Source organism: Papaver somniferum, chromosome 7, assembly GCF_003573695.1.
Source record: "Papaver somniferum cultivar HN1 chromosome 7, ASM357369v1, whole genome shotgun sequence".
Taxonomy (NCBI): domain Eukaryota; kingdom Viridiplantae; phylum Streptophyta; class Magnoliopsida; order Ranunculales; family Papaveraceae; genus Papaver; species Papaver somniferum.
In genome coordinates this window covers 4,300,558-4,328,009 of record NC_039364.1, presented here as the reverse complement: position 1 = coordinate 4,328,009, position 27,452 = coordinate 4,300,558, and the positions used below count along the sequence as shown (strand labels likewise).

General features: G+C 36.4%; 1 protein-coding gene across 1 annotated transcript; it reads right to left on the bottom strand.

The window, feature by feature from the left end:
• Positions 1 to 17,680: 17,680 nt before the first annotated feature.
• On the bottom strand, positions 17,681 to 20,076 carry LOC113294698 (60S ribosomal export protein NMD3-like). Its single transcript, XM_026543076.1, has 2 exons — positions 20,029 to 20,076; positions 17,681 to 19,232 (listed from the first exon to the last, which is right to left on the bottom strand). The coding sequence occupies exon 2, from the start codon at positions 19,213 to 19,215 to the stop codon at positions 17,746 to 17,748; it is 1,470 nt and encodes a 489-aa protein (XP_026398861.1). The 5' UTR covers positions 19,216 to 19,232; positions 20,029 to 20,076; the 3' UTR covers positions 17,681 to 17,745.
• Positions 20,077 to 27,452: the final 7,376 nt, after the last annotated feature.

Below are 27,452 nucleotides of genomic sequence, written 5' to 3'. Positions count from 1 at the left end.
CAGTGGGTAATTTCCTTCATACACATTCCTTTTAATTCATTATTTGTTGAATAAATCGATTAAAAATCATCAAAACCCATCGAAAATGTTAGTTACAATAAAATTTTCGGCTAGGAAAACCATAGATTTTGGTAACCGAACTTCTAAAACTAAGAACATTTTGGTTAAGTAGCCTGTTATCTGGTAACCGAACTTCATAAATCGGTGAGATCGCAAAAAACCTTCGTAACCGGACTCATTGTTTCAAAGGAAAACAATGAGTTTGGTTTTGTCGATATATTTTTTTTGGTAACCGAACTTTGGTAATATGTAGTTCGGTTACCTCGCAAGTTTTATCAGGTAACCGAACTTTAGTAATATAGTAGTTCGGTTACCTAGCAAGTTTTATCTGGTAAACGAAATTTAGTCTGGTTGTAGCTAAATAGTTTGTTCGGTTACTTCGTAATTTATACCAGGTAACCGAACTTATGCCTGTTGACACCAAATGTTATGTTAACTTCATTCTTTAGTTATATTTTATTTGATAATCAATATTCTATTATGTGTAGCTAATATTTTGGTTTTTGTTCATTAGGAACAAAAGAAAATATTAAATCCACACCTAGATGAGGATTTAAAACTCCCACACCTCGTGGTAGAATACATTTAGATTTCTGAAACCGTGGTGCCAAAAATGCTAAACATGGAGGGGGGTAGTTACAAGATGTCAATCAAGAGGTGATGGAGAATAAAATTGATAATGTTATTGAAGAAGAGAATGATGATGATGAAGAGCAAGGAAATGAAGAGGTTGAACAACAAATTGAACACGTTGAAAATGTAGAGGAAGAAGAACATTGAAGGGAAAAGAATGAGAAGGACAAGATGAAGAGAAGGATGAGGAAGGAGAGGAAGAAGAGGGATAGGATGAAGAGGAGGAAGACGAATAAGAGCAACAAATTGTTCTTGTTAAAGAGAAAAAGAAGCCGAAGCCTCCTTGTCCTAGATACTAACACATTTCCCCTGATAATTTGTGTTTGCCACCAGTGAACCCAACTTATTGTACTCCAAATGATGGAGGGAAAACATTGTTTGGCTACAAACACTCATGGGTTGCGAAGATCTATGCGACAAAGGTATTCTTCAAGATCATTGTTAACTAACAAAACAATTTTTTTGGGACATGTTTCGTCAAGTATTAATAGTGTTATGTTATTTTCGTAGGATCATAATGATGCAGTTTGTCTTATTCGTCATCAAAAGGCGTAGAAATGGGATATTTCTTTGGAGTGTGGCGAGTTTCAAGCGAAGGTTAAAGAATGTGTGTTATGGAGAGCTATTGAGTACGCACATGTGGATTTTGACGCTTTTTCGTATCTGAATTTCTCGAGAGGTATTATCCCGAGACATATACAATACGTCTTCCATTTGGAGAGATGGGAATTACTCCCGATGATTGCAACATAATAATGATAGACACATTTTTGTGTCTAATTTGATCTCAATACTATATATTGTTGTCTCTCGATTTTGTACTAATTTTGGTGTTTTATGTGTTTGTAGGCATTTTTGGGAATAAAACTTTTTAGAAAATTCGGCTCGAAAAGTTGATTTTGGCACCCGGAGGACACATGTTATTCGGACTCTCTGCTTTGGATAAGGGGCACCTCAATTTATAAGGGGCACCACAGTTGGACACCTGCTAGTTACACTCCATGGACGGTTAAGGGGCATCTTCATCTTCCACTGTTTGAAAAATGGAATTTTGCGGGAAAAGACTTGCTCGTCTGCGTACTTCCGTGGATTAGTTTCTATTGAGTATTTTTTTTCGGATTTTCTAGTTGGATTGGGTTCGTGATGGTCTGTAACATTAAAACAGGAGCAGTAATTTCCATTGATTTGTAAAAGGAAGGATATATTCTCGGTTTGAAGTAAACAAAGGTGAAGATATTTTCAAGATTCGGTTTGTGTTATTACATTATGATTTGGAGAAGATTTTTCGTGGGAGAATATTCTGCATTGATTGAAGAAAGGTTTGGGATCTGTAGACGCGTGAAACAGCAAGAAGGGAAAGAATCGTCAGAGTTTTATTCCCAATAAAAGAAAATATTCACGTATTTGCAGCGGAGGAAAGAAAGAATTTCGGGAGTTATTACGCTTGATTCTCTTATCCCATGGAGTATAAATAAGTTGCTTTGGTGTAGAGAAAAGGGGGATGAAGAGTTAGAGGAGGAAACAGAGCGTAGTAATAGGAAGTTGCAGAGCTTGTCTCTGCTGCTGCCATTAAACGAGAGAACGAAGAACAATAGACCACCAGAGGCAGTCATTCATGCTACAGTAACAACGACAGTGACTTTAGGGTCGTGGTATTCCGTGTACTACAACACTTTTCAGTTATCGTTCTTTGTAACGGTGTTTGCAACAATTATAAACGTTGCAACACCAGATTTTTATCATTTTCTCCTTTTTATCATTTGTACACCATTTTGAGCAATGAAAAATTCCTTTGAGCGTGTTTCCAATATGCGGAGCTAGAACCCATCACTGGGACAATGGAGGAAGCAACTTTTCATGATTGTGGTAAATGAATTAACGCTTTATATGACTTTTTGCATAGATTTAATTGTTTAATGATTTCTATTAATTATTTGTTATTTTGTCTGATGTCGCATGCTTAGTTTAAATTACTTTTGATGCATCGTGCTTACGACTTACAGATAATGTTTTATGAAATCTAGTTTTGGCAAAGAATTAAAATCACATAAACTGTCACAAATAGAAAAACCGTCACAATTGTGTCTTTGTGACGGGCGACAATCCGTCGTTACTACTGGGGTCACAAATGTTTTTTGTGACGGTTTAGAACATTTGTGACGTTTGTAAACCGTCACTGAAAGGTATTTTATTTGTGACGCTCGGTCAAACCGTCAAAAATCACTTTTCTCCGGGAGCTTCCGACATCACCGGATTTTTCTTTTGTGACGGTTTACAAACCGTCGCTAATATATTAATTATTGGTGGCCGGTTTTTTACGTTTGTCGGACATCGATCTCGGTCGTCGGTTGCCCGCGACGTATTTTGCCATTCACACAAAAAATAAAAAGATTTTTGAAACTCACATCATTCGCACTAATGGATCCTTTCATTGCAGAATTCTTATACCATTCATAATCCTTATACTATTCCTAAAAAAAGTTTTACATTGATGCCCTATAGAAACAACAATAAGATATTTCACTGTTTAAAAAACATAAATCTGGGCAACAAAACAATACCCAGAAAGTTCAAAAAGTTGGTAACTAAGATATCAACATCCAAAATGCCAGTGGAATGAGTTAGCTAGGGACATTCCCTTATATTACAAAAAATAAAAAGATCCCATTCCCTTGTATTACAAAAAAAAAAGCACCTCAGTCGCCAGATCAGTTATATGTAAGTAGTATATTAGTCAAGCATCTTGTGCACCAAGATCTTCCATTCATGGACTGTTCCTGATCTCTGCGTCAGTCGATGGAGTCACAGTGTTGGCAGTTCCCAGTCCATGATGTGCAACAAGTGCCTTCAGTTCAGCTATCCGTTGCATTGCTGCTTGAAGTTCTGCAACAGTATTCTCCAATTGTTGTCTAAGGTTCAAAACTTCAGCATTTGGGTCAGTGGTAGAATTGGTGGATGATTCTTCACCCCAGTATTTCTTTGGCTTTATACCATTGCCTAAACAGCGAACACGATCACCTTTATCTCGTCCTCGCACTTGGGCAAAAGCATCATGTCATCCTTGTAGCACAATATCAGAACCTGGTTGGCTAGCTTGGATCTCTACTTCCTCCATTTCCTTCTACAGAAATATCAATTACAAGAGCAAATGCTTAAGCAATCATATGTAAACAAATGCAAACTTGATTAATAATAAATCAAAAGTACATACAAGTTCTATAGCCACATCTGGATCCATCAATTCTTCCTCTGGGTCTTCAGTTTTCTTCTTTTTAATATGGGTAGCACCAAATACTTCGTACGTTTAGGACGCCATCCTAGTTTCTTTCCCATCTATATAAAGAATCCAAGAAGAAAATCAACATACATATAAAAACAACCAAAAGGAGGATAAACTTCACTATGACTACACCAAAATCGGAGCTGCAATTGAAGAAAATGGAATATGTGTTAACAGCTGGATTTACCAGCATTTCAATAACACTGTAAATAGGTAGAATCAAGGAAGGATCAAGATACGCAGATACAAATGAAAACTTTTCAATGCTTATGGCCTGGACACTCTATTTTTCTTGTCTACTGCGTGGAAAGTGTACCCTAAATACTAGAATACATTCCATCGGTATGCCAAGAGAGCGTCAGGAAACCTAAAAAATAATTAACCAGAATTGATTAGCAACCAAAGTATATAACACCAGTTCAAAGTCCATCAAATTGATAAGAACCAAAACAGAATTGGAAGACAGAGAAAAGTGACCAAGTAATTGAGGAAGAATCAGCTTAACTAAGCATACAATCACTTATTTATTGAAATTATCACACACAAAAGATGGCTTTGCAAAGGTCACTTCATTGTTGATTAATACGACTTTGTACTGCCAATGGTTAATAAAACCAGCATAAATCAAACACCACAGCTAATTCAAAACATTGTTACAGGACTTCAGAATATAAGCATTGTTAGAAAACTACTGTGAAGTTACAACTCTTAACTATTCATATAAATTTGAGCCCCAATGTGACTGATACCATCCAATTTAGCATACATATGACCATGTTATTCAATAATATAGTCTACAAGTGCACTATATGCATACATATGACCATGTTAAACTCTCTGATATTGATTTGGTATAGAAACTTACCTCTGCTGCACACTTAGCATGTGGTTTAGAGCCAGTAGTATGGTGAAATTTTTGTTTCTCCCTGTTTTCTTTATTTATTTGGCATATTGCCTACACCAAATATAAGATCTTAAAATGTTAGGCATGCTTAATTATGAGACTTCTCATGAAAACAAGAATGATAATGCTTACTTGTTTCTTCAAATAAGTATTCCAAACCTCAACGAGTACCCTCCACTGGCACTCAACAACATTGTGTGGTGGATTAGCAAGACGTTCTTCCACCGTGTTCCAATTTTTATAAGCAGCCTTTTTAACATGAAATTTGTGATCCTTCCACCTGTTATTTATCTTGATGTAGATCCAGTCGTCCAACACTTCTGGGTACTCAAATATTTGCTGACATCAATACAACCACAAAAGACGAAAACATTTCAGATTTGAAAAGACATGGATTCAGTGGTTATATGAAAAAACATGTATATGTTATTGTACCTTTATTTCAAGGACCACATTCTCAATTAACTGTGAAGGCATGTGTTTCCAGTCATGTATTGTCAACGGTAGTTTGTGTCCATCATTCGCTAGATGACTGATATATTTGGTTATATACGTACCATTATCCCCCATAGGGAAAATGTGTTCCATGTCCACTTCAACTGCAAGCCTCTGATTTGGTAATAGGTCATGCAAGAACCTCATAGCCGCTCCACCTCGAGGCATCCTACAAAAAAATCTAGACAAAGCGACAATGTTAGTATACTTAACTGATAATCTAACAATGAGAGTATAACTTGTAGAGTATAACTTGATAATCTAACAAGATTAATATATTCAAATGTTATATTAAGAACAAATTATAAGAAGAACAAGCAATGCATGAATGAAAATTTGTAATATGTTTAAGAATCATCATCTGATCCACTATCAAACTCAACATCAGAGCCATCATTCTCATCTTCTGAAAACCCATCCACAAATTCCTTTTCTTCTGACTCTACTTCTTTGTCGACGTCTTCTTCTTCCTCCTCTTCTTCTTCTTCTTCAACCCATATTTGTTCTCCACTGCCATTTCTCGTAGGAGCATCAACTATCACCCCATTCCCATCATTTATAACACCAATACTGTCATCCTCTTCATTGTTGACTTCATTTCCAAATGGAAGGTTATCCAGTAGTTGATCTGGATTATCATCACCCATGTCAAAAACATCCCTAGGTTTATTCCTGACAACAACATCCCATTCAGGTTCTACAGGGTCTTGGGAATAAAAAACTTGTCGGCATTGAGAGGCCAACACATAAGTCTCCTCCTGTTGTGTCCCCAAGAGATGGTTAAAATTCACAAGAGTGAACCCTAAGCTATCAGTCTTCAAACCAGAAGTCCTTGTTCTTCTTGAAGTGTTCACCACATTACCCAGTTGCACTCAAACAACACGTATGAGTGACCTTGTCTATATGTTAACTCAATTATGTTGGTAAGTACTCCATAGTACTGGCGCTCTGTATCATTGATTGGGTTCTGAGCTGCTCCACTTCTGAAGGAAGGCGCTGTTGAATCGACTACCACACCACTATTCTGTGTCTTTGCTCCATTTTCTTTACTTACAACTTTGAAATTAAAAACTTGTGTTGTATAGCCGGTGAATTTTCTTGCAGTTGAAAAGGGACCTTCAGCAAGCAACTCTAATCCTTCAGCAATACTCACTTTTGATTTCACAAGCAACCTAATATGATTCTTAAACCAATCAGCAAACTCATATTTGTGCTTTAGTAGGCGTTCAAGGTCACTTAGTCTTGGGTGCATCATAGCCAGTGTAGTTTTGTGTTGCCTAAAAAATTTAATCAAAGCGGACAAATTAAATGATGTGGCCGGGAAAGTAAAAGTTAAAGACCTAACATAAAACTTTGGTAAATAGAGTGTTGCTTACGCTATGTACGGAGCCACATCATCATCATTAGACAAGATATAGTTATGCATCTTCTTCTTTTGATCTCCAGTTAAAGAAAATCTTATGGCTTTCCCAATGGGAGTATCATCTACGTATCTAGGTGGTTTATTGGTTCTTGACTCGATATCTTTGAGGTACCTCGACAAGAATGTAACACATTCATCAGCCAAATAGCCTTCAGCAATAGATCCCTCTGGATGAGCTTTTTCTTACATATTTCTTTAAAGTGTACAAATACCTGCCAAAAAAGAATACCAAAAAAGAATAATAAGTGAGTGAACAGATTACCAACAATAAAAAGAGAGCAAACAACTTATTGAAAAGAAATAAGTAAAAAACAAACAAGGCAAACAAAAGTTTAAAATGTATATCGTTCAATGAGATACATCCAACGATACTGCACAGGTCCTCCTAAACATGCTTCTGTTGCCAAATGGATAGGCAACTGAACCATAATGTCGAAGAAGGCAGGTGGAAAAATCCTCTCTAATTCACAAACAATGGTAACAATGCGCTTCTCCATCTCTTCAAAATCTTCGGGTCGTGACACCTTAGAGCATAGTTCACGGAAAAAATAACTCAACTCCATTAGCACTTTACTGACTTTAGACGGTAACGTTTTCCGGAATGCCAAAGGTATAAGTTGCTGCATGAGCACATGTGAATCATGACTTTTTAGACCAAAATTTTTGCGTTGATGGACATTCACACACCTCGCAACGTATGCTGTGTAACCATCCGGAGTCTTCAAATTCTTCAAGACATTAAGAAACATAGTCTTTCTTGCATTATCCATAGAATAACATGCTCCTGGTAAGAAGTATTTCCCATTTGATAATGGCTTTGGATGAAGTTCAGGTCTAATCTTCAGGAGTTGCAAATCTAATCTTGCTTTAAGACCATCCTTAGTTTTTCCAGCAATATCCATTATCGTACCCAGAACACTATCGCAGACATTTTTTTCAGTGTGCATCACATCTATGTTATGTTTGAGAAGATTATTTGCCCAGTATGGAAGTTCATAAAAAATACTCAATTTCTTCCAATTGCTTGGCATATTACTTACAGCTCTACTTGATCCTCGTGATTTTCTCTTGCGTGGACGATCTCCCATCAAATTCTCCTCAAACTGTTTCCCAAATGTGTGCGGAATGTCTTTCAACAAGCTCAAGATATCTGCCCCTAACAATGGGTTTGGAGGTGGTTAAGTTCTACTCTCCCATCAAAATCTTTCTTAAGTGTGGTGCGGAACCTATGATAAGAAATCAACTGTCAAATACACAAACACTCAACGGCAAGAGCACACATACAATAACAAGGCAACAAAATATTAGTAGGAGAACCTTAATCAACACAATAGAGAGAACCATTTTGACAGGGAACTCAGTTAAAGTATAAAGATTATTACCTATGATTCATCGGTAAGAATCGTCGATGGCCCATGTAGACTGTTTTTCTTCCATTCTTCAACCACTGGTGCCGAGTTTCTTCAAGACACGTTGAACATGCCAATTTTCCTTTATTACTCCATCCAGAGAGCATTGCAAGTCCACGATAATCACTTATAGTCCATAGTAATCCCGCTTTCAGATTGAACATTTCATTTCATGAGGAATCATAAGTGTCCAACCCTTCCTCCCATAATTCTTTCAGCTCATCTATTAATGGTCTCAAATACACATCAATGTCGTTACCTGTAATTTTTGACATAGAAGGTTATGATCAGTTTCAATATTTGGTTATAAAACAAAATATTAATGTAATGTTGACAAATCAGATAACAATCAAGATAAATATCATTACCTGGACTATGCGGGCCTGGTATAAGTAAAGACAATATCATGTTAGGTTGTTTCATGCATAACCATGGTGGTAAGTTATAGGGTAACAAAACCACAGGCCATGTGCTATGCGGATTTCTCATTGAACTATATGGACTAAACCCATCAGTTGACAAACCTAATCTTATATTCCTTGGATCAGCCTTAAAAGCTGGATTCATCTCATCAAAATGCCTCCAAGCTTCAGAATCAGCTGGATGTCTCAATACCCCATCTTTTGTACGCCCTTCATGATGCCATCTCATATCTCCTGCAGTCTTAGAACACATGAACAACCGTTGTAGGCGAGGTTTTAAAGGAAAGTGACGAAGTATTTTAGCCGGCGTTTTTGATCTTCCATCTTTGTAACGAGAAGCTTTACAAACCGTAAAGCTTTCAAGATCCGCAGTCTCCTTATAAAACAGCATACAATCATTGGGACACGCATCAATTTTAACGTAAGACAGTCCCAAATCTGATAATACCTTCTTACATTGTGTGAAATTTTCTGGCAATGTGCACCCTTCTGGAAATGATTCTCTCATGAGTTGAAGCATCTCTTTGAATGACTTGTCGGACATCCCACCAACGCATTTGTAGTTCCAAAATCTAATAAGATAAGACATCATCGACATCTTATCGCATCCAGGGTATAACGGCTTCTTTGAATCTTCTAGCAACTTATAAAACTACGCAGCTGAACTATCACTTGGCATCCCACTCATTTCTGCATCCAACATATCACCCACATCCTCATCAGCACGTAATCCATATGCATCCCGTAGCATTCCAGTAATGTCATCCCCAACCTCTTCGCCATTGTTATCCATAATAACCTGATCCGCATTGATATTTTCGGCCCCCAAATTACATGGAAATGTTGTTCTGAACCCTTCACCATGATGATACCATATTGTATAACTCCTTAACATACCACAGGTAACTAAGTCATCATATATCTCATCTCTAGTCTTGTAATGTATATTGGCACACTCCTTGCATGGACATTTTACTTTGTTATCTTCAGTAACAAACCCATTTTCAAACGCATAGTTCAAGAACAAACACAACCCTTCATGAAACTCCTTACCGGATCTTTCAAAATGAACCCAACTCTTATCCATTTATCAATCACAGTATTATTGAACTAAAATAATGATGGATACAATCGGTATAAATTTCTTCAATCAATATTCTTGGACCATAAGTACCTGACATCAAAGTAGAAAGGAACATTAGAAAATTACAGTTGAACTTGTGTTCTAATTCTCAAAAGTTGAGTGCCAGAAATGATTCCAAGTCACAGGACACAAGTAATATATTGATAGACGCATTTATGTGTCTAATATAGCTCATTTGTATATTGTTAGTGCTCGATATCGTACTTATTTGGTTATTTTATTTATTTGTAGGTGTTTTTGGAAGAATAAGGCTTTGTGGCGAAATTGGCTAAAAATGCGGCATTTGGACCTCCGTTGATAACATACCGGAAGCGCCCCAGAAGTTTACCGGAAGTGCCCCAGGAATACCCCGGAGGAACCCCGAAAAAGTGCGGAAAATCAGAAAAATCACTACGGACCCTCGATTTTGGATAAGGGGTAACCTAATTACTAAGGGCGACCTATTTCCAGGCAGCTGCTAAAGGGAGAACAGCACAGGATAGGGGGAGGTCACTTTCCTTCCCAAATTCAAAAAGAAAATTGGCGGGAAAAAGTGTTTCACGTCTGCAGATTTTAGAGTTCGAATTTTGATCGAGTTCTAACGAGATTCAATCGTGGAAATCAATTGGGATGGACTTGTTACAGCGTAACAGGGTTTGTAGGAGTGTTTGGGCTGAAAACATTGGGCCAGATAAGCCGTGAGAGGTGAACAGAGAGACGGGAAGAGTTCGGGTCCTGTTGAGCTTACTTCTAGAAGTTCCAGCGAGACTAAACACCTATAAATCTTTCCAATGATACTTGTATATCTTATAGAGAGTTTAGATAACTCAGGAAAGTTCAAATATCGTGAAGAGAGTTTGACAGAAAAAGAAAACCGAACTCGCTGTGGAGAGATACGGGAGATATTCGTGGAGATTTGAGGGGTCTGTTAGATATAAATAGCATGGTACGAGTCACAGAAATTATCATCGAGTGTTTGGGGACGTAGAGGGAGGCTGCAGGAGGAAGGACAAGAAGCCGCAGGAAAACTTTCCTGCTGCTGCTGCCATTGGAGGTGCTCAAGAACACGAAGAACGACAGCCCAGAACCGGCGTTTTACAGCAGTATTAAAACAACAGCAACAACCACAGCTGAAACCAAGTATCGCTGTTTCTGTTACAACAGTACACCTTTACCGTTCTTCTCTGGACGCCTTCTGTGGGTCGCAGATTCACTATTTTATTCTTTTCACTCTTTTAATCAACTTTTGACCTATAAACATCTTTTTTGAGAAAGTGATTAATATGAGAAGCTAAACCCCACCACTGGGATGACGTAGGAAGCGTTATTTCACGCATGTGGTAATTTTAATAATTCTTTTATGACTGTTTGCATTGATATTTAATTGATTAATGATTTTTATTGAATGGGTGTGATTTCGTTTGATGGCGTATGCTTGGTCTATGTATTTTTGATACATCATGCTTTTGATTTACAGTCATTGCTTTTCAAAAATCTATTTTTGGCAAAGAACAAGAGTTCATATTTGAACTATAATTGATTGGAATTATTATTTGAGTCACATGAATGGAATTTGGTGGAATCCTGAATCTCAGTACCTCTCGATATTGTGATAAACTTTTGTGAATATATCTTCTTAATTTTTAGTGTTTTCTATTTTTGAGTCTAAAATCGAGTCTACACAAGTCCGAGTGAACGACACTCTACTTACCACTTTTAAAATTACATCATATATAATTATGTAAAAATTTTGACTAAGAATCCCATAAACAATTACCACTTTTACACCATAAATGATGGAGTTCAGTGCCTTGTACATTTTTCTAGATAAAAACTTCAGACTAACTAGCCTCTTCTAATAGTCTAATTCACTAAACAAAAATGACCACAGATTCCATCAAGAAAAAAACGACCAAGAGATTATTAACTACAGAAATGTCACCATCAGATCAAAAATAACAAATAAGCGTTCTTTAAGTTCAAACTGCAAGCATTAATTCAAAAGGAACAAAGAAGCATGCCTTAAGTTCAAACTGCAAACACTAATTCATAGCAATTAATAAAGATGACATATAGATGTTCACCAATAATATATACTTTAACTAGAACAGGGAGTAAATCCAACGCAATGTAAATTACTAAGAGCCAAAGACTCTTTTGCACCCTGAACTTAAGAAGCAGAACCAAATAAGGATGCAATCCAAAATCGTTAAAGCAAACTAATCAGATGTTACAAAATTTGAAGACTAAAAGAGCATTAATAATAGCTAAAGCAGTACCAGAAATTACAGAGAGGTGAAATTATGACCATACAAGAGGCAATTAATGCATTTATTCAATCATGCATAAAATGAGGACAACCCATATCTTAAAGCCTAACGGAGAAATTTGGGTAGAACATTATCTCAATCATAAAAAAAATATTCCAATTAGGCATTACAGAACATCAATTACGAACTCTAGTATAGTATATTGATCCTATCAGCTAACAAGTATAGTAAAGACAACAACACAAACACAATTAGAAACTAAGAAATTTCACAAAACCCCAATATCATGTACAAAACAGATAAAACCAAAACCCCAATCAGAAATTCTAAGATCAAATCTAAGAAATCCAAAGCTCATACCACAATATCAAGTTCCATCAACAAAAACCCATATCCAGATTTCGTTTCTAGACCACCAATCCATAAAACAAACCCTAAGAAATTAAAAAAAAAAATGAAATCCATGACACAAACACTCAGAACTCAGAAATTAAAGAATTTTTTCTATCCAGTAAACCCTAAGAAATTGAAACTAAAGAAAAACAAATTTAATTTATTTAATCACAGTAGTGAATACAAAGAAAAGAGGAGAAATTTCACCTGAAATTTTACTCCTTTAGCTCCTGTAAAACAAAGAAAACAAGCAATTAAAAGAAAAACCAGTCCTTAATCAAAGAAACAAAGAAATAAAAAGAGATTAAAAGTAATACAAAAAAGGGGAAATTTCACCTTCAAGTTTACTCGTTTAGATCCTGCATGCAGAACAAAAAATATATGAATTAAAAGTAATATGAAGCAACCCTGATCTAAAAAGATTTAAGCAAATACAGTCCTTAAACAAAGAATCGAAAATTAAAATACAAAAAAAAGGAAAAAATCACCTTCAATTGACTCCTTTAGATCCTGCAAAGCAAACAAAAAAAAAAACATTAACAGATGAGAGTAAACTCAAGAGTGGTGAGGGATACAGACGAGATAGACGAGATGGAGAGAAGGTAACAAAATCACCTCTTAGCAAACTTCTTCACTAGAGAAGAACAGAAGGAAAGAGGAGAAAACCAGATCTGAGTTTTACAGAAGATGAGAGAAGGAATTAAAATAGAGAAAATTTTGGCGAAAATTTCAGCGGGAGAGAATGAAATTTCACCGCCTTTTCTGAATTTTTTTTTGACGGATTGGAAAACCTCACAAATGATGAAAGTTTCATTGTCGAAGTGTAAAATTGATGAGATATGTTGTGTCGGACACTCAAAACTAACAAAAAAAAGTCTATTGACTTTGACTAACTGTATTTGTGACGCTTGGCCCAGCAAACCCTCACAAATAGTTGGGTCGGATCCTTGGAACCGACAAGTTAGAGTATTTGTGGCGGTTTATCATAAACCCTCACAAATAACCCATATTTGTGACGCCCCCCTTAAAAAAACCTCACAATTGAGAGCTGTTTTTGTAGTGGTGGTTGTGAGAACCTTCCATAACCTTGTAGAGAACTCATCTACTCAATTTTTCGTTGTAATTAAACGAAAGCTTGAATGGGCATTTAATATTCTTTAAGAAAGTTTTGTTCTTCCTATTTGTCTTTCCTTTATAAACATAACCCTTCCTCTTGTGGCTTTTATCGGGACCACCGCTTCTCTCACAAACCATTTTAAACGGGTTTTTTTTCTCTCCCATTCAATACTAATACGTACATGTCTTTTAGTGCATGTTGTCTAGCCCAACTCTTTGCCTCTAAAGGACATTTGAATACCAAGTCATTCATGTGTGTGATGGGACGTGTCATCGTACAAAATATCAACAGGGTAAATTGATTTTCCATTAGTTCTATTGGATCAGATGCAACCTACGAGTAATAGCACAACGATAATACCAACGTAAAATAAGAAATATTTAAATTTTCGGCAATGTAAAAATAATATACGATCCTGCCGAAAAAAGGTTCGGTTATGAAAACAAAATTGCGATCTTTCCGAACAGAAAGTTCGGTTATGAAAAAAGATTGCGATCTTGCCGAACAGAAAGTTCGGTTATTAAAAAAAAATACGATCTTGCCGAACTTGTTCTTTGGAATTTTCTATGGTATAGTTCGGCAACATAATTACTACACTCGACTAAACCGAACTACAAAGTTCGGTTAGCTATTCAATGAACGTGATTTGCGATCTTGCCGAAAAAATGTTTGGCAACAAAGGGACTAAACTCGACTAAACCGAACTATTAACTATATGCTCTCTAAAATTAGTTCTGCAACGTTTTCTGGAAAAAGATAACTAAACTCTCAAAAACGTCCATTAAAACAGAGTTCGGGTACATACGTATGCTAAAATGAGTAACCGAACTGCACATACAGGAGAGTTCGGCTACCTGTTCTGCAGAATTGCTAACCGAACTACTTCGACCTAGCCGAAATTTCTTCCTGAAATTTTCGATTTTGCCAATTTTTTGCACAATTCAACATTCATTAAATAAATTTGAGCCATACCTGAGTGCCCATAACTTCATCTTCTGGTTGTGGCTGATAAAATTTGTCATATGGGTCGTTTGCTTGAGTTTAGGAAAAAAACATTCATCATCTAACAAATAACTCATACCGGATATTGACAAGTACTGACAAATACGCTAGGAGATGAAGGAAGCTGATTCTGATGAGGAGTATCATCACAAGAATCAGCATATCAGAGGGAGAAAACCCAAAATAAGAACGGGGGTTCAAACCGAGGTTCGCAACTTTTGGCGGCTTCGCTCGCTCAATAATTCCGACTAACAAAACTACGAATAACTCACTAGCACTAACTAATCAGAATTAATCATTACATTAACATTAACTAATTAATTTAATTACCAAGAGTAAAATTGATATTAAAAATAAATTTAGATAAGGAGTGACCCAAAATTACTTCAAATGTCCCACCCCAAAATGGAAGAGTAGTCCCCCACCTATTTGGAGTAGTCCCAAAAATATTCATTCTAGTTTTTTCGTGCCCCATCAATCCAATCCGGTCAGAGAAGATTTATTCATTCCAACCCTAATATCTCAGTAGAAGATTTAGAGCAGAGGATAGCTGTTTGAGTGAGGAGGCGGAGTTGAGTGAAAACCCAGTAACCGGAGTTGTGCTGGTGAGAATTTGCCGGCTTATCGTACTGTATTAAAAATGTTGTTGAAATTCGTGGCTCATGCACGTTCACTTCATAATGCTTTGTCTCCTCTTTGAAACTCAGTCGTCTAATTTCCCATCTGTTCTCTACGTGTTTTCATCTCTTGTCCAGTGTTGGATATTTGGGTAATCTCAGGACTTTAGGCTTCATCTGGTGCGTTTCTTCCCTACTTTGGTATCCCTTAACGTGTCGCTTAGATTATATTACTTACACAACAAGATTGTACGTTATTCATTCACAATTATTTGTTTCTTAAAGTGTTATTGAGAACTCATATTCTTGATAGAGAAATTATGAGACTGGTAATAGTAATGCCGCATTCGACCTTTCCTGCCCGCTCTCCAAATGGGAGACTCCCGTTGTACCCGGTGGTTACATGCTAGATGTGTAACAAAGTCAAATTGGTTCCTCTTTGACCTAGTGCGGTGACTGATTCAGTTACCGGAGATGTGTCTCCTCATTTTCTTTCTCTACTGATCCAACTTCTTTTCGACTAGGGGAACAGCCATGGTCTGAAATATTTAAAAACTTCCAGTTGAGCTGCTAAAGTATCCACCCCCCATCTTCCTTTCCTGCCGGAAAGCAGAGAGACCTTCTCACCCCATTGTTGCTAGAGTGAAGATATCTCATACTCCCCTCTATATTAGACTGTCTCTTAATGATCCATCTACATTCTTGCTCAGAACACTTGATCGAATCATATTGAATAATTCAAGAGTCAAAGAAGCTTTCCAAGCATAACCCATCCGTCGAATCAAAATGTTTTGCTTGACGTATATATACACTCGTTCTTGATGTCCTTATTGATGAAGAGAGAGTTAAAAATCGTGCGGCATCGTTGGCGTTATCGTGGTAAAGGAAGGACAAGGAAACCTCTCCAGTTATCTACGGTTTATCGTGGTAAAGGAAGGACAAGGAAACCTCTCCAGTTATCTACGGTTAATTCCACGTTGGGCGAGCGTATCAAAATAAAAATAAAAAATTGACTACATGCAAATTGGAAGTAAAACAATTAAACAGAACTAAAAAGTACCCAAAACTAAAACACCACTTCAGTCAAAAAGAAAGTAAAAACTGGTAAAATTCAACGTTTCTGCACCCTACTCTTACCAGGAAGAGTCATCTGCCTACATAAACCACCTTGTTTATCCTACTATACAAAAGAGGGGTAGAAGGATATACCCACCAAGGCAAAAATCAAAGTTGAAATCATCAGCTAAATTTCCCAAAATGCAATCAAGTGTCAGTCAATGCAACAAGTATCTGATCAATCCATAGAGTAGTTTCAGCCTTTAAGAGTTCCTCCTGCAAAAAAGATATTAACATACTCGGCGAATTAAATTTCTCAAGAACCTAACAACAAACTTCATAGGTTTGAAGCACAGAAAATCACTGCAGCATATATGATAACATAATAAGAACGCTTGGTAGTAGTTAGTAGTGTTTCAGTCAAGGTTATATTATTAAGAAGGCACCATGCTAACATAAACTCATTTTCTACCCAACAAATTAGCACACATGTTTCTCACTCTCTCACTCTATTAATAATCTTAAAGTGTGTATGATACGCCAGATAAACAGATACCAACTTCTACAGATAAAAAATGTACACAAGACAGGGTGCAAACACTAAGAAAATAGCCTATCGCCCTATGTTGTCATAGGCGTGAGGCGCAGGGCAGTGCGGGGGTAAAATCCGAGTAACTATTCTAGGCACAATTATAGAGAAGAGGATCAAGGGCCGAATAATTATCTTCTTTCTATATTTACATCAAACAATAAAGCCTATACTATACTTATATCAAAGAATTAAAACGTCAAAATTGCATCCATTCCACAATCACGTCCATTAGTTTGAAAATAATATGAAACTCTCTCTCTTCATTTTCCATCAGTCAAATGTTCCACATATAATAACATTAATCACATTCAATTAGGGGAAAGATTTGAGAAAGATTTTCTTTTTTTTAAATATACCTTTTGGGCGCATAAAGGCGCCGTTAGGAATCCACTATTTTAAAAGTGGCATCTTTTTTCCTTAGCAAGACGCCAAATGGAAAAATAGGGCCACTTTGGCGCCAAGGCGACGCCTTGAAACATAGCTATTGCCTACATTTAAAATAGTAAAGATATAACATGTGTGCTTAACATCTCTAACTTTTAATGCATACCAAACAAACTACCAGGCAGAACTTGTTTACACTGCAAATTCACAATACTTATAGCAAAAAAATGTTCATAAAGCGACGTAACTTATGATGACTTATGTTGATTATGCTCATATAGCACTGTGAAAGACCAAAACTTTGCTTGAAGGCATGCAAAGTGACTATTTTGAGCTTCTTGCCCATCAAATGCAACTTCGGAAAAACAATCGTAAGCTGAGTTCAATTCAATTCATGAGAATTTAGAGGAAAGAGTAGGAAGCTAAGTTCTGCGTAAACATAAGGAAGAAATAATGGCAAAAATGACACCAGTTGAGAAAGGATAAACTCAGCTCCCATCTTACAGAGAATCAGTCGATCATGCCTTGCCCATTATTATTGTCCTCTTCTTCTTCGCCACCAAGTTTAAGACCAGCGAGCATCTGATAAAGGCAATAGTCCATCATCATCTGCCTCAGTCATCTCCGATGGTTGGTACTCTTCATTGTGGTGCAAGGATATGTTAAGCGCCATCTCTGGGTTTTCTTCCAAAATTTTCAAGAATTCTTCAATCTCAGTATTCATCTTCTCCTCATCAAGTTTTCTATTAGAATTATCCACTTCCATATTCATGAACTTCAGCTTCCAAGCACGAGGTTTGCCACGTTTCTTTAGTCGCTTCTCTTCATAGCTCTTCTTTATTAAAATTGCATCAGGAATGACAAGACCTTTATATGTAATGTCAATATTAGCTCCATATAGGTCATAGCCAAGAGCATAATCGCCGGGGTTTAAAAGATGGCCAAGATGGGTTCTTATATTAAAGATCAAGTCATTTTTGCCAAAATCAGAGACACGTGCAACTTGAACGTCTGCTAATGCGTAAGTTGTTCCGCCAACATTCACTTCAGATATCATGGGTTCCACATCCAAAACTATATATTCCACGAGTTGTCGACTTGATAGCAAAGTCTTGAAAGGCATCCTCCAATACTGGTCTGCAACCATGTACGACATCCTCAAAGTAAGGGGATCAAGTAAAGCAATGCTGTCACTTACTTTCGTGCACAGTACTAGTGGACCCAGATTTCCCAAGCTAAGAGCTGTTTTGGGAGGAAGACAGATCAGATCCTCGCGGCAAATGGGACAAATTTCAACAGAAAATGTGTATTTATAATTGTAGGTGGAGCTCTTTTCGTCATGGGATACTAGCTGTTTATCATTTCGGCTCTTGATTGGACAAACTTTACCGACGAAATCAACAAACTTTAGAGCATGGCTTCGGTTGGCGAAGAAAAAATCAATACCATGATCCATCTGCTTAATCTTTATTGCATGAAGAGCAGCATTATGCTTGAGAATGAGCTGCTCAAGATAAAAGAACGTTCTACGGTGCGGCACATGTTGTCTTAACTGAACAGAAGCAATCCACTGATCAGGATTAGCAGCAATCCTTGAACAGGATTCACACAAGTGGTCCTGTACAACATACTCAACAAGGTAAGCTTGCTCTAAAACAACTCCATTAAGTACTTCTTTCTGCACTCCAATTTTAACCTTGATCCTCTTCGAATGTGGTTCTGTCCATATAAACTCGGCATGTGTAAGCCTAACCTTACTCAAATTCTTCAACCTTTTCACACAAAATGTTAAGAGCTCTTTGGATTCTAGCTCGCATTTCATCCAAGTTCGCGGTGGCTGCAAGTAACTGTTGCATTCAGGGCAGTACATGATGATAACATTCTTTTGTAGACCTTCAGTGATGTCAACTTCAGCTCTTAAACATTTGACACACATATTTGCAGCATTCTGTGGCATCAGAATTCCACATTTGCAACATAAAATAGTCCCAACAGTATGTTGGATCCTAAACATCCCTGATTCAACGACCGCCATTTTTAAAGACAGATGAACTGAACAAAAAAAAAACACAAGAACCAAAAGGTTAGGACTAAATATGGTGAACTTAGCTTGAGTCTCAACCAAAATAGTATCAACAACCAAATATTAAAAAATTATTGATGCCTACAGAAAGGTTGCTCCAAAGTTGTACCAAGTAACAAACCAATCCAATGAAATTCTTGGTACTAATGGATACAACTAGCTTAAACAACATGGAAAAATCATAATAAAGGCATGGATTTGGTTATTTTGATTTCTAAATAAATCTGTAATCTAAGTAAATCAACTCTATCATATGTTTCTAGAATAAAAATTTGAAATGAAACACAAAATAAAGATAGATCCTACAACATCATTAGAAACATGAATTTCCCTAAAAAAAAACTGGCTTATTAAAAAATAACGGAGGAGTAGTACAAAATAAATTGGCCATCACAAAATTGATAAAGAGTTGAAAAAAACAAAAAAAAAAATGTAGATGGATGTCCATAAAGACATAATACCATCATAAATCCATAAGCAATAGAGACTTTGTAGTCATAATTACAGAACATCAAATATATCAGTTTCTAATTCAATTTAATTTTTCCTGATTGTGTTCCCAAACAGGCTTACTCAACGAGTCAATCAGAATAATCAAGAACAAGAAACAATGGCATCAATATCTTCGTCGTTAGCTAAAAAGAGAAACAATCTAACCTAATCTAATCCCAGCCAACCATATAATTCATGAATCTGAAAGATGAAAAGCAGAGAAACGAAACGAAACCGTAAATCAAAGTCAGAAAAAGGAGGATTTCAACATACCTGATCTGCCTCTGCTTGGTGATTGGGAATGATTTTGTAGCCGGCGGCGCAGAAAGACCAAGTTAAATAAAGAGAAAACAGAAACATAAAAGATCAACATAAAAGAAGAAAAAATGGTTTTCATAATTAGTTGTTAATCAATTGGATGTGTTATGCTTAGATTTATTTCTTTGATAATTCATACTTAGGGATTACAATTTAATATTTGGACATCTTATAGATTAATAGTGAATTAATGAAAAAAAAAGAGCTTAATAATAATTTTAGAAATAATACTGTTAACCAATCATCTAGAAAAAATAGTGGAATTCGGAGCCTTGGTCTATTTGAAATCATGAAATCAACTTCTAATTGAGTTTTCTTTAGTTTTGATAAATCTAATATCTATTTCTTTCACAAGTCTCAACGAATCTTTTACTACAACAACTTTAAAATCTTATCAGCTGTCCTAAAAGATTAGGGAAGACTAATCTTCCCTTATCCGAATTAAATTTATAACTAATCCTAATAACCCATTAATTTAACCACTACCCACTAATTTAACCCACTAAATTAAAACCTAAAATCAGTTTCAAAAACAAATCTATTCCTATTCCTTATTCTTCTTCTTCTTATTATTGTTTTCTCCTTCTTCATAGACATCGCCGTTAATCGTCGATTGTAAAAACTTTCATCGTCGATTAATCAATCGTTTATAACAATGCGTGCCAAGAAAACTGCAAGAGTTCTAGGTTCCAGTCCGGGACTCGGAAAAATAGCGAATCTCCCAAAGCAAATTCAAATTGATAAACAACTTGAAGCAAAGTTGAGAAACAAAATCGAGCATCCAACAGGAAAAAAGGTGTCTGATTCGCTTCAAATGCAAATCAGTGGGTAATTTCCTTCATACACATTCCTTTTAATTCATTATTTGTTGAATAAATCGATTAAAAATCATCAAAACCCATCGAAAATGTTAGTTACAATAAAATTTTCGGCTAGGAAAACCATAGATTTTGGTAACCGAACTTCTAAAACTAAGAACATTTTGGTTAAGTAGCCTGTTATCTGGTAACCGAACTTCATAAATCGGTGAGATCGCAAAAAACCTTCGTAACCGGACTCATTGTTTCAAAGGAAAACAATGAGTTTGGTTTTGTCGATATATTTTTTTGGTAACCGAACTTTGGTAATATGTAGTTCGGTTACCTCGCAAGTTTTATCAGGTAACCGAACTTTAGTAATATGTAGTTCGGTTACCTAGCAAGTTTTATCTGGTAAACGAAATTTAGTCTGGTTGTAGCTAAATAGTTTGTTCGGTTACTTCGTAATTTATACCAGGTAACCGAACTTATGCCTGTTGACACCAAATGTTATGTTAACTTCATTCTTTAGTTATATTTTATTTGATAATACAATATTCTATTATGTGTAGCTAATATTTTGGTTTTTGTTCATTAGGAACAAAAGAAAAATATTAAATCCACACCTAGATGAGGATTTAAAACTCCCACACCTCGTGGTAGAATACATTTAGATTTCTGAAACCGTGGTGCCAAAAATGCTAAACATGGAGGGGGGTAGTTACAAGATGTCAATCAAGAGGTGATGGAGAATAAAATTGATAATGTTATTGAAGAAGAGAATGATGATGAAGAGCAAGGAAATGAAGAGGTTGAACAACAAATTGAACACGTTGAAAATGTAGAGGAAGAAGAACATTGAAGGGAAAAGAATGAGAAGGACAAGATGAAGAGAAGGATGAGGAAGGAGAGGAAGAAGGGATAGGATGAAGAGGAGGAAGACGAATAAGAGCAACAAATTGTTCTTGTTAAAGAGAAAAAGAAGCCGAAGCCTCCTTGTCCTAGATACTAACACATTTCCCCTGATAATTTGTGTTTGCCACCAGTGAACCCAACTTATTGTACTCCAAATGATGGAGGGAAAACATTGTTTGGCTACAAACACTCATGGGTTGCGAAGATCTATGCGACAAAGGTATTCTTCAAGATCATTGTTAACTAACAAAACAATTTTTTTGGGACATGTTTCGTCAAGTATTAATAGTGTTATGTTATTTTCGTAGGATCATAATGATGCAGTTTGTCTTATTCGTCATCAAAAGGCGTAGAAATGGGATATTTCTTTGGAGTGTGGCGAGTTTCAAGCGAAGGTTAAAGAATGTGTGTTATGGAGAGCTATTGAGTACGCACATGTGGATTTTGACGCTGTTTTCGTATCTGAATTTCTCGAGAGGTATTATCCCGAGACATATACAATACGTCTTCCATTTGGAGAGATGGGAATTACTCCCGATGATTGCAACATAATAATGATAGACACATTTTTGTGTCTAATTTGATCTCAATACTATATATTGTTGTCTCTCGATTTTGTACTAATTTTGGTGTTTTATGTGTTTGTAGGCATTTTTGGGAATAAAACATTTTTAGAAAATTCGGCTCGAAAAGTTGATTTTGGCACCCGGAGGACACATGTTATTCGGACTCTCTGCTTTGGATAAGGGGCACCTCAATTTATAAGGGGCACCACAGTTGGACACCTGCTAGTTACACTCCATGGACGGTTAAGGGGCATCTTCATCTTCCACTGTTTGAAAAATGGAATTTTGCGGGAAAAGACTTGCTCGTCTGCGTACTTCCGTGGATTAGTTTCTATTGAGTATTTTTTTTCGGATTTTCTAGTTGGATTGGGTTCGTGATGGTCTGTAACATTAAAACAGGAGCAGTAATTTCCATTGATTTGTAAAAGGAAGGATATATTCTCGGTTTGAAGTAAACAAAGGTGAAGATATTTTCAAGATTCGGTTTGTGTTATTACATTATGATTTGGAGAAGATTTTTCGTGGGAGAATATTCTGCATTGATTGAAGAAAGGTTTGGGATCTGTAGACGCGTGAAACAGCAAGAAGGGAAAGAATCGTCAGAGTTTTATTCCCAATAAAAGAAAATATTCACGTATTTGCAGCGGAGGAAAGAAAGAATTTCGGGAGTTATTACGCTTGATTCTCTTATCCCATGGAGTATAAATAAGTTGCTTTGGTGTAAGAGAAAAGGGGGATGAAGAGTTAGAGGAGGAAACAGAGCGTAGAATAGGAAGTTGCAGAGCTTGTCTCTGCTGCTGCCATTAAACGAGAGAACGAAGAACAATAGACCACCAGAGGCAGTCATTCATGCTACAGTAACAACGACAGTGACTTTAGGGTCGTGGTATTCCGTGTACTACAACACTTTTCAGTTATCGTTCTTTGTAACGGTGTTTGCAACAATTATAAACGTTGCAACACCAGATTTTTATCATTTTCTCCTTTTTATCATTTGTACACCATTTTGAGCAATGAAAAATTCCTTTGAGCGTGTTTCCAATATGCGGAGCTAGAACCCATCACTGGGACAATGGAGGAAGCAACTTTTCATGATTGTGGTAAATGAATTAACGCTTTATATGACTTTTTGCATAGATTTAATTGTTTAATGATTTCTATTAATTATTTGTTATTTTGTCTGATGTCGCATGCTTAGTTTAAATTACTTTTGATGCATCGTGCTTACGACTTACAGATAATGTTTTATGAAATCTAGTTTTGGCAAAGAATTAAAATCACATAAACTGTCACAAATAGAAAAACCGTCACAATTGTGTCTTTGTGACGGGCGACAATCCGTCGTTACTACTGGGGTCACAAATGTTTTTTTGTGACGGTTTAGAACATTTGTGACGTTTGTAAACCGTCACTGAAAGGTATTTTATTTGTGACGCTCGGTCAAACCGTCAAAAATCACTTTTCTCCGGGAGCTTCCGACATCACCGGATTTTTCTTTTGTGACGGTTTACAAACCGTCGCTAATATATTAATTATTGGTGGCCGGTTTTTTACGTTTGTCGGACATCGATCTCGGTCGTCGGTTGCCCGCGACGTATTTTGCCATTCACACAAAAAATAAAAAGATTTTTGAAACTCACATCATTCGCACTAATGGATCCTTTCATTGCAGAATTCTTATACCATTCATAATCCTTATACTATTCCTAAAAAAAGTTTTACATTGATGCCCTATAGAAACAACAATAAGATATTTCACTGTTTAAAAAACATAAATCTGGGCAACAAAACAATACCCAGAAAGTTCAAAAAGTTGGTAACTAAGATATCAACATCCAAAATGCCAGTGGAATGAGTTAGCTAGGGACATTCCCTTATATTACAAAAAATAAAAAGAGATCCCATTCCCTTGTATTACAAAAAAAACAAGCACCTCAGTCGCCAGATCAGTTATATGTAAGTAGTATATTAGTCAAGCATCTTGTGCACCAAGATCTTCCATTCATGGACTGTTCCTGATCTCTGCGTCAGTCGATGGAGTCACAGTGTTGGCAGTTCCCAGTCCATGATGTGCAACAAGTGCCTTCAGTTCAGCTATCCGTTGCATTGCTGCTTGAAGTTCTGCAACAGTATTCTCCAATTGTTGTCTAAGGTTCAAAACTTCAGCATTTGGGTCAGTGGGTAGAATTGGTGGATGATTCTTCACCCCAGTATTTCTTTGGCTTTATACCATTGCCTAAACAGCGAACACGATCACCTTTATCTCGTCCTCGCACTTGGGCAAAAGCATCATGTCATCCTTGTAGCACAATATCAGAACCTGGTTGGCTAGCTTGGATCTCTACTTCCTCCATTTCCTTCTACAGAAATATCAATTACAAGAGCAAATGCTTAAGCAATCATATGTAAACAAATGCAAACTTGATTAATAATAAATCAAAAGTACATACAAGTTCTATAGCCACATCTGGATCCATCAATTCTTCCTCTGGGTCTTCAGTTTTCTTCTTTTTAATATGGGTAGCACCAAATACTTCGTACGTTTAGGACGCCATCCTAGTTTCTTTCCCATCTATAAAGAATCCAAGAAGAAAATCAACATACATATAAAAACAACCAAAAGGAGGATAAACTTCACTATGACTACACCAAAATCGGAGCTGCAATTGAAGAAAATGGAATATGTGTTAACAGCTGGATTTACCAGCATTTCAATAACACTGTAAATAGGTAGAATCAAGGAAGGATCAAGATACGCAGATACAAATGAAAACTTTTCAATGCTTATGGCCTGGACACTCTATTTTTCTTGTCTACTGCGTGGAAAGTGTACCCTAAATACTAGAATACATTCCATCGGTATGCCAAGAGAGCGTCAGGAAACCTAAAAAATAATTAACCAGAATTGATTAGCAACCAAAGTATATAACACCAGTTCAAAGTCCATCAAATTGATAAGAACCAAAACAGAATTGGAAGACAGAGAAATAAGTGACCAAGTAATTGAGGAAGAATCAGCTTAACTAAGCATACAATCACTTATTTATTGAAATTATCACACACAAAAGATGGCTTTGCAAAGGTCACTTCATTGTTGATTAATACGACTTTGTACTGCCAATTGGTTAATAAAACCAGCATAAATCAAACACCACAGCTAATTCAAAACATTGTTACAGGACTTCAGAATATAAGCATTGTTAGAAAACTACTGTGAAGTTACAACTCTTAACTATTCATATAAATTTGAGCCCCAATGTGACTGATACCATCCAATTTAGCATACATATGACCATGTTATTCTAATAATATAGTCTACAAGTGCACTATATGCATACATATGACCATGTTAAACTCTCTGATATTGATTTGGTATAGAAACTTACCTCTGCTGCACACTTAGCATGTGGTTTAGAGCCAGTAGTATGGTGAAATTTTTGTTTCTCCCTGTTTTCTTTATTTATTTGGCATATTGCCTACACCAAATATAAGATCTTAAAATGTTAGGCATGCTTAATTATGAGACTTCTCATGAAAACAAGAATGATAATGCTTACTTGTTTCTTCAAATAAGTATTCCAAACCTCAACGAGTACCCTCCACTGGCACTCAACAACATTGTGTGGTGGATTAGCAAGACGTTCTTCCACCGTGTTCCAATTTTTATAAGCAGCCTTTTTAACATGAAATTTGTGATCCTTCCACCTGTTATTTATCTTGATGTAGATCCAGTCGTCCAACACTTCTGGGTACTCAAATATTTGCTGACATCAATACAACCACAAAAGACGAAAACATTTCAGATTTGAAAAGACATGGATTCAGTGGTTATATGAAAAAACATGTATATGTTATTGTACCTTTATTTCAAGGACCACATTCTCAATTAACTGTGAAGGCATGTGTTTCCAGTCATGTATTGTCAACGGTAGTTTGTGTCCATCATTCGCTAGATGACTGATATTTGGTTATATACGTACCATTATCCCCCATAGGGAAAATGTGTTCCATGTCCACTTCAACTGCAAGCCTCTGATTTGGTAATAGGTCATGCAAGAACCTCATAGCCGCTCCACCTCGAGGCATCCTACAAAAAAATCTAGACAAAGCGACAATGTTAGTATACTTAACTGATAATCTAACAATGAGAGTATAACTTGTAGAGTATAACTTGATAATCTAACAAGATTAATATATTCAAATGTTATATTAAGAACAAATTATAAGAAGAACAAGCAATGCATGAATGAAAATTTGTAATATGTTTAAGAATCATCATCTGATCCACTATCAAACTCAACATCAGAGCCATCATTCTCATCTTCTGAAAACCCATCCACAAATTCCTTTTCTTCTGACTCTACTTCTTTGTCGACGTCTTCTTCTTCCTCCTCTTCTTCTTCTTCTTCAACCCATATTTGTTCTCCACTGCCATTTCTCGTAGGAGCATCAACTATCACCCCATTCCCATCATTTATAACACCAATACTGTCATCCTCTTCATTGTTGACTTCATTTCCAAATGGAAGGTTATCCAGTAGTTGATCTGGATTATCATCACCCATGTCAAAAACATCCCTAGGTTTATTCCTGACAACAACATCCCATTCAGGTTCTACAGGGTCTTGGGAATAAAAAACTTGTCGGCATTGAGAGGCCAACACATAAGTCTCCTCCTGTTGTGTCCCCAAGAGATGGTTAAAATTCACAAGAGTGAACCCTAAGCTATCAGTCTTCAAACCAGAAGTCCTTGTTCTTCTTGAAGTGTTCACCACATTACCCAGTTGCACTCAAACAACACGTATGAGTGACCTTGTCTATATGTTAACTCAATTATGTTGGTAAGTACTCCATAGTACTGGCGCTCTGTATCATTGATTGGGTTCTGAGCTGCTCCACTTCTGAAGGAAGGCGCTGTTGAATCGACTACCACACCACTATTCTGTGTCTTTGCTCCATTTTCTTTACTTACAACTTTGAAATTAAAAACTTGTGTTGTATAGCCGGTGAATTTTCTTGCAGTTGAAAAGGGACCTTCAGCAAGCAACTCTAATCCTTCAGCAATACTCACTTTTGATTTCACAAGCAACCTAATATGATT

Excerpts from the sequence above, each read along its gene's own strand:
- LOC113294698 (XM_026543076.1), bottom strand. The coding sequence starts at position 19,215 with ATGGCGGTCGTTGAATCAGGGATGTTTAGGATCCAACATACTGTTGGG.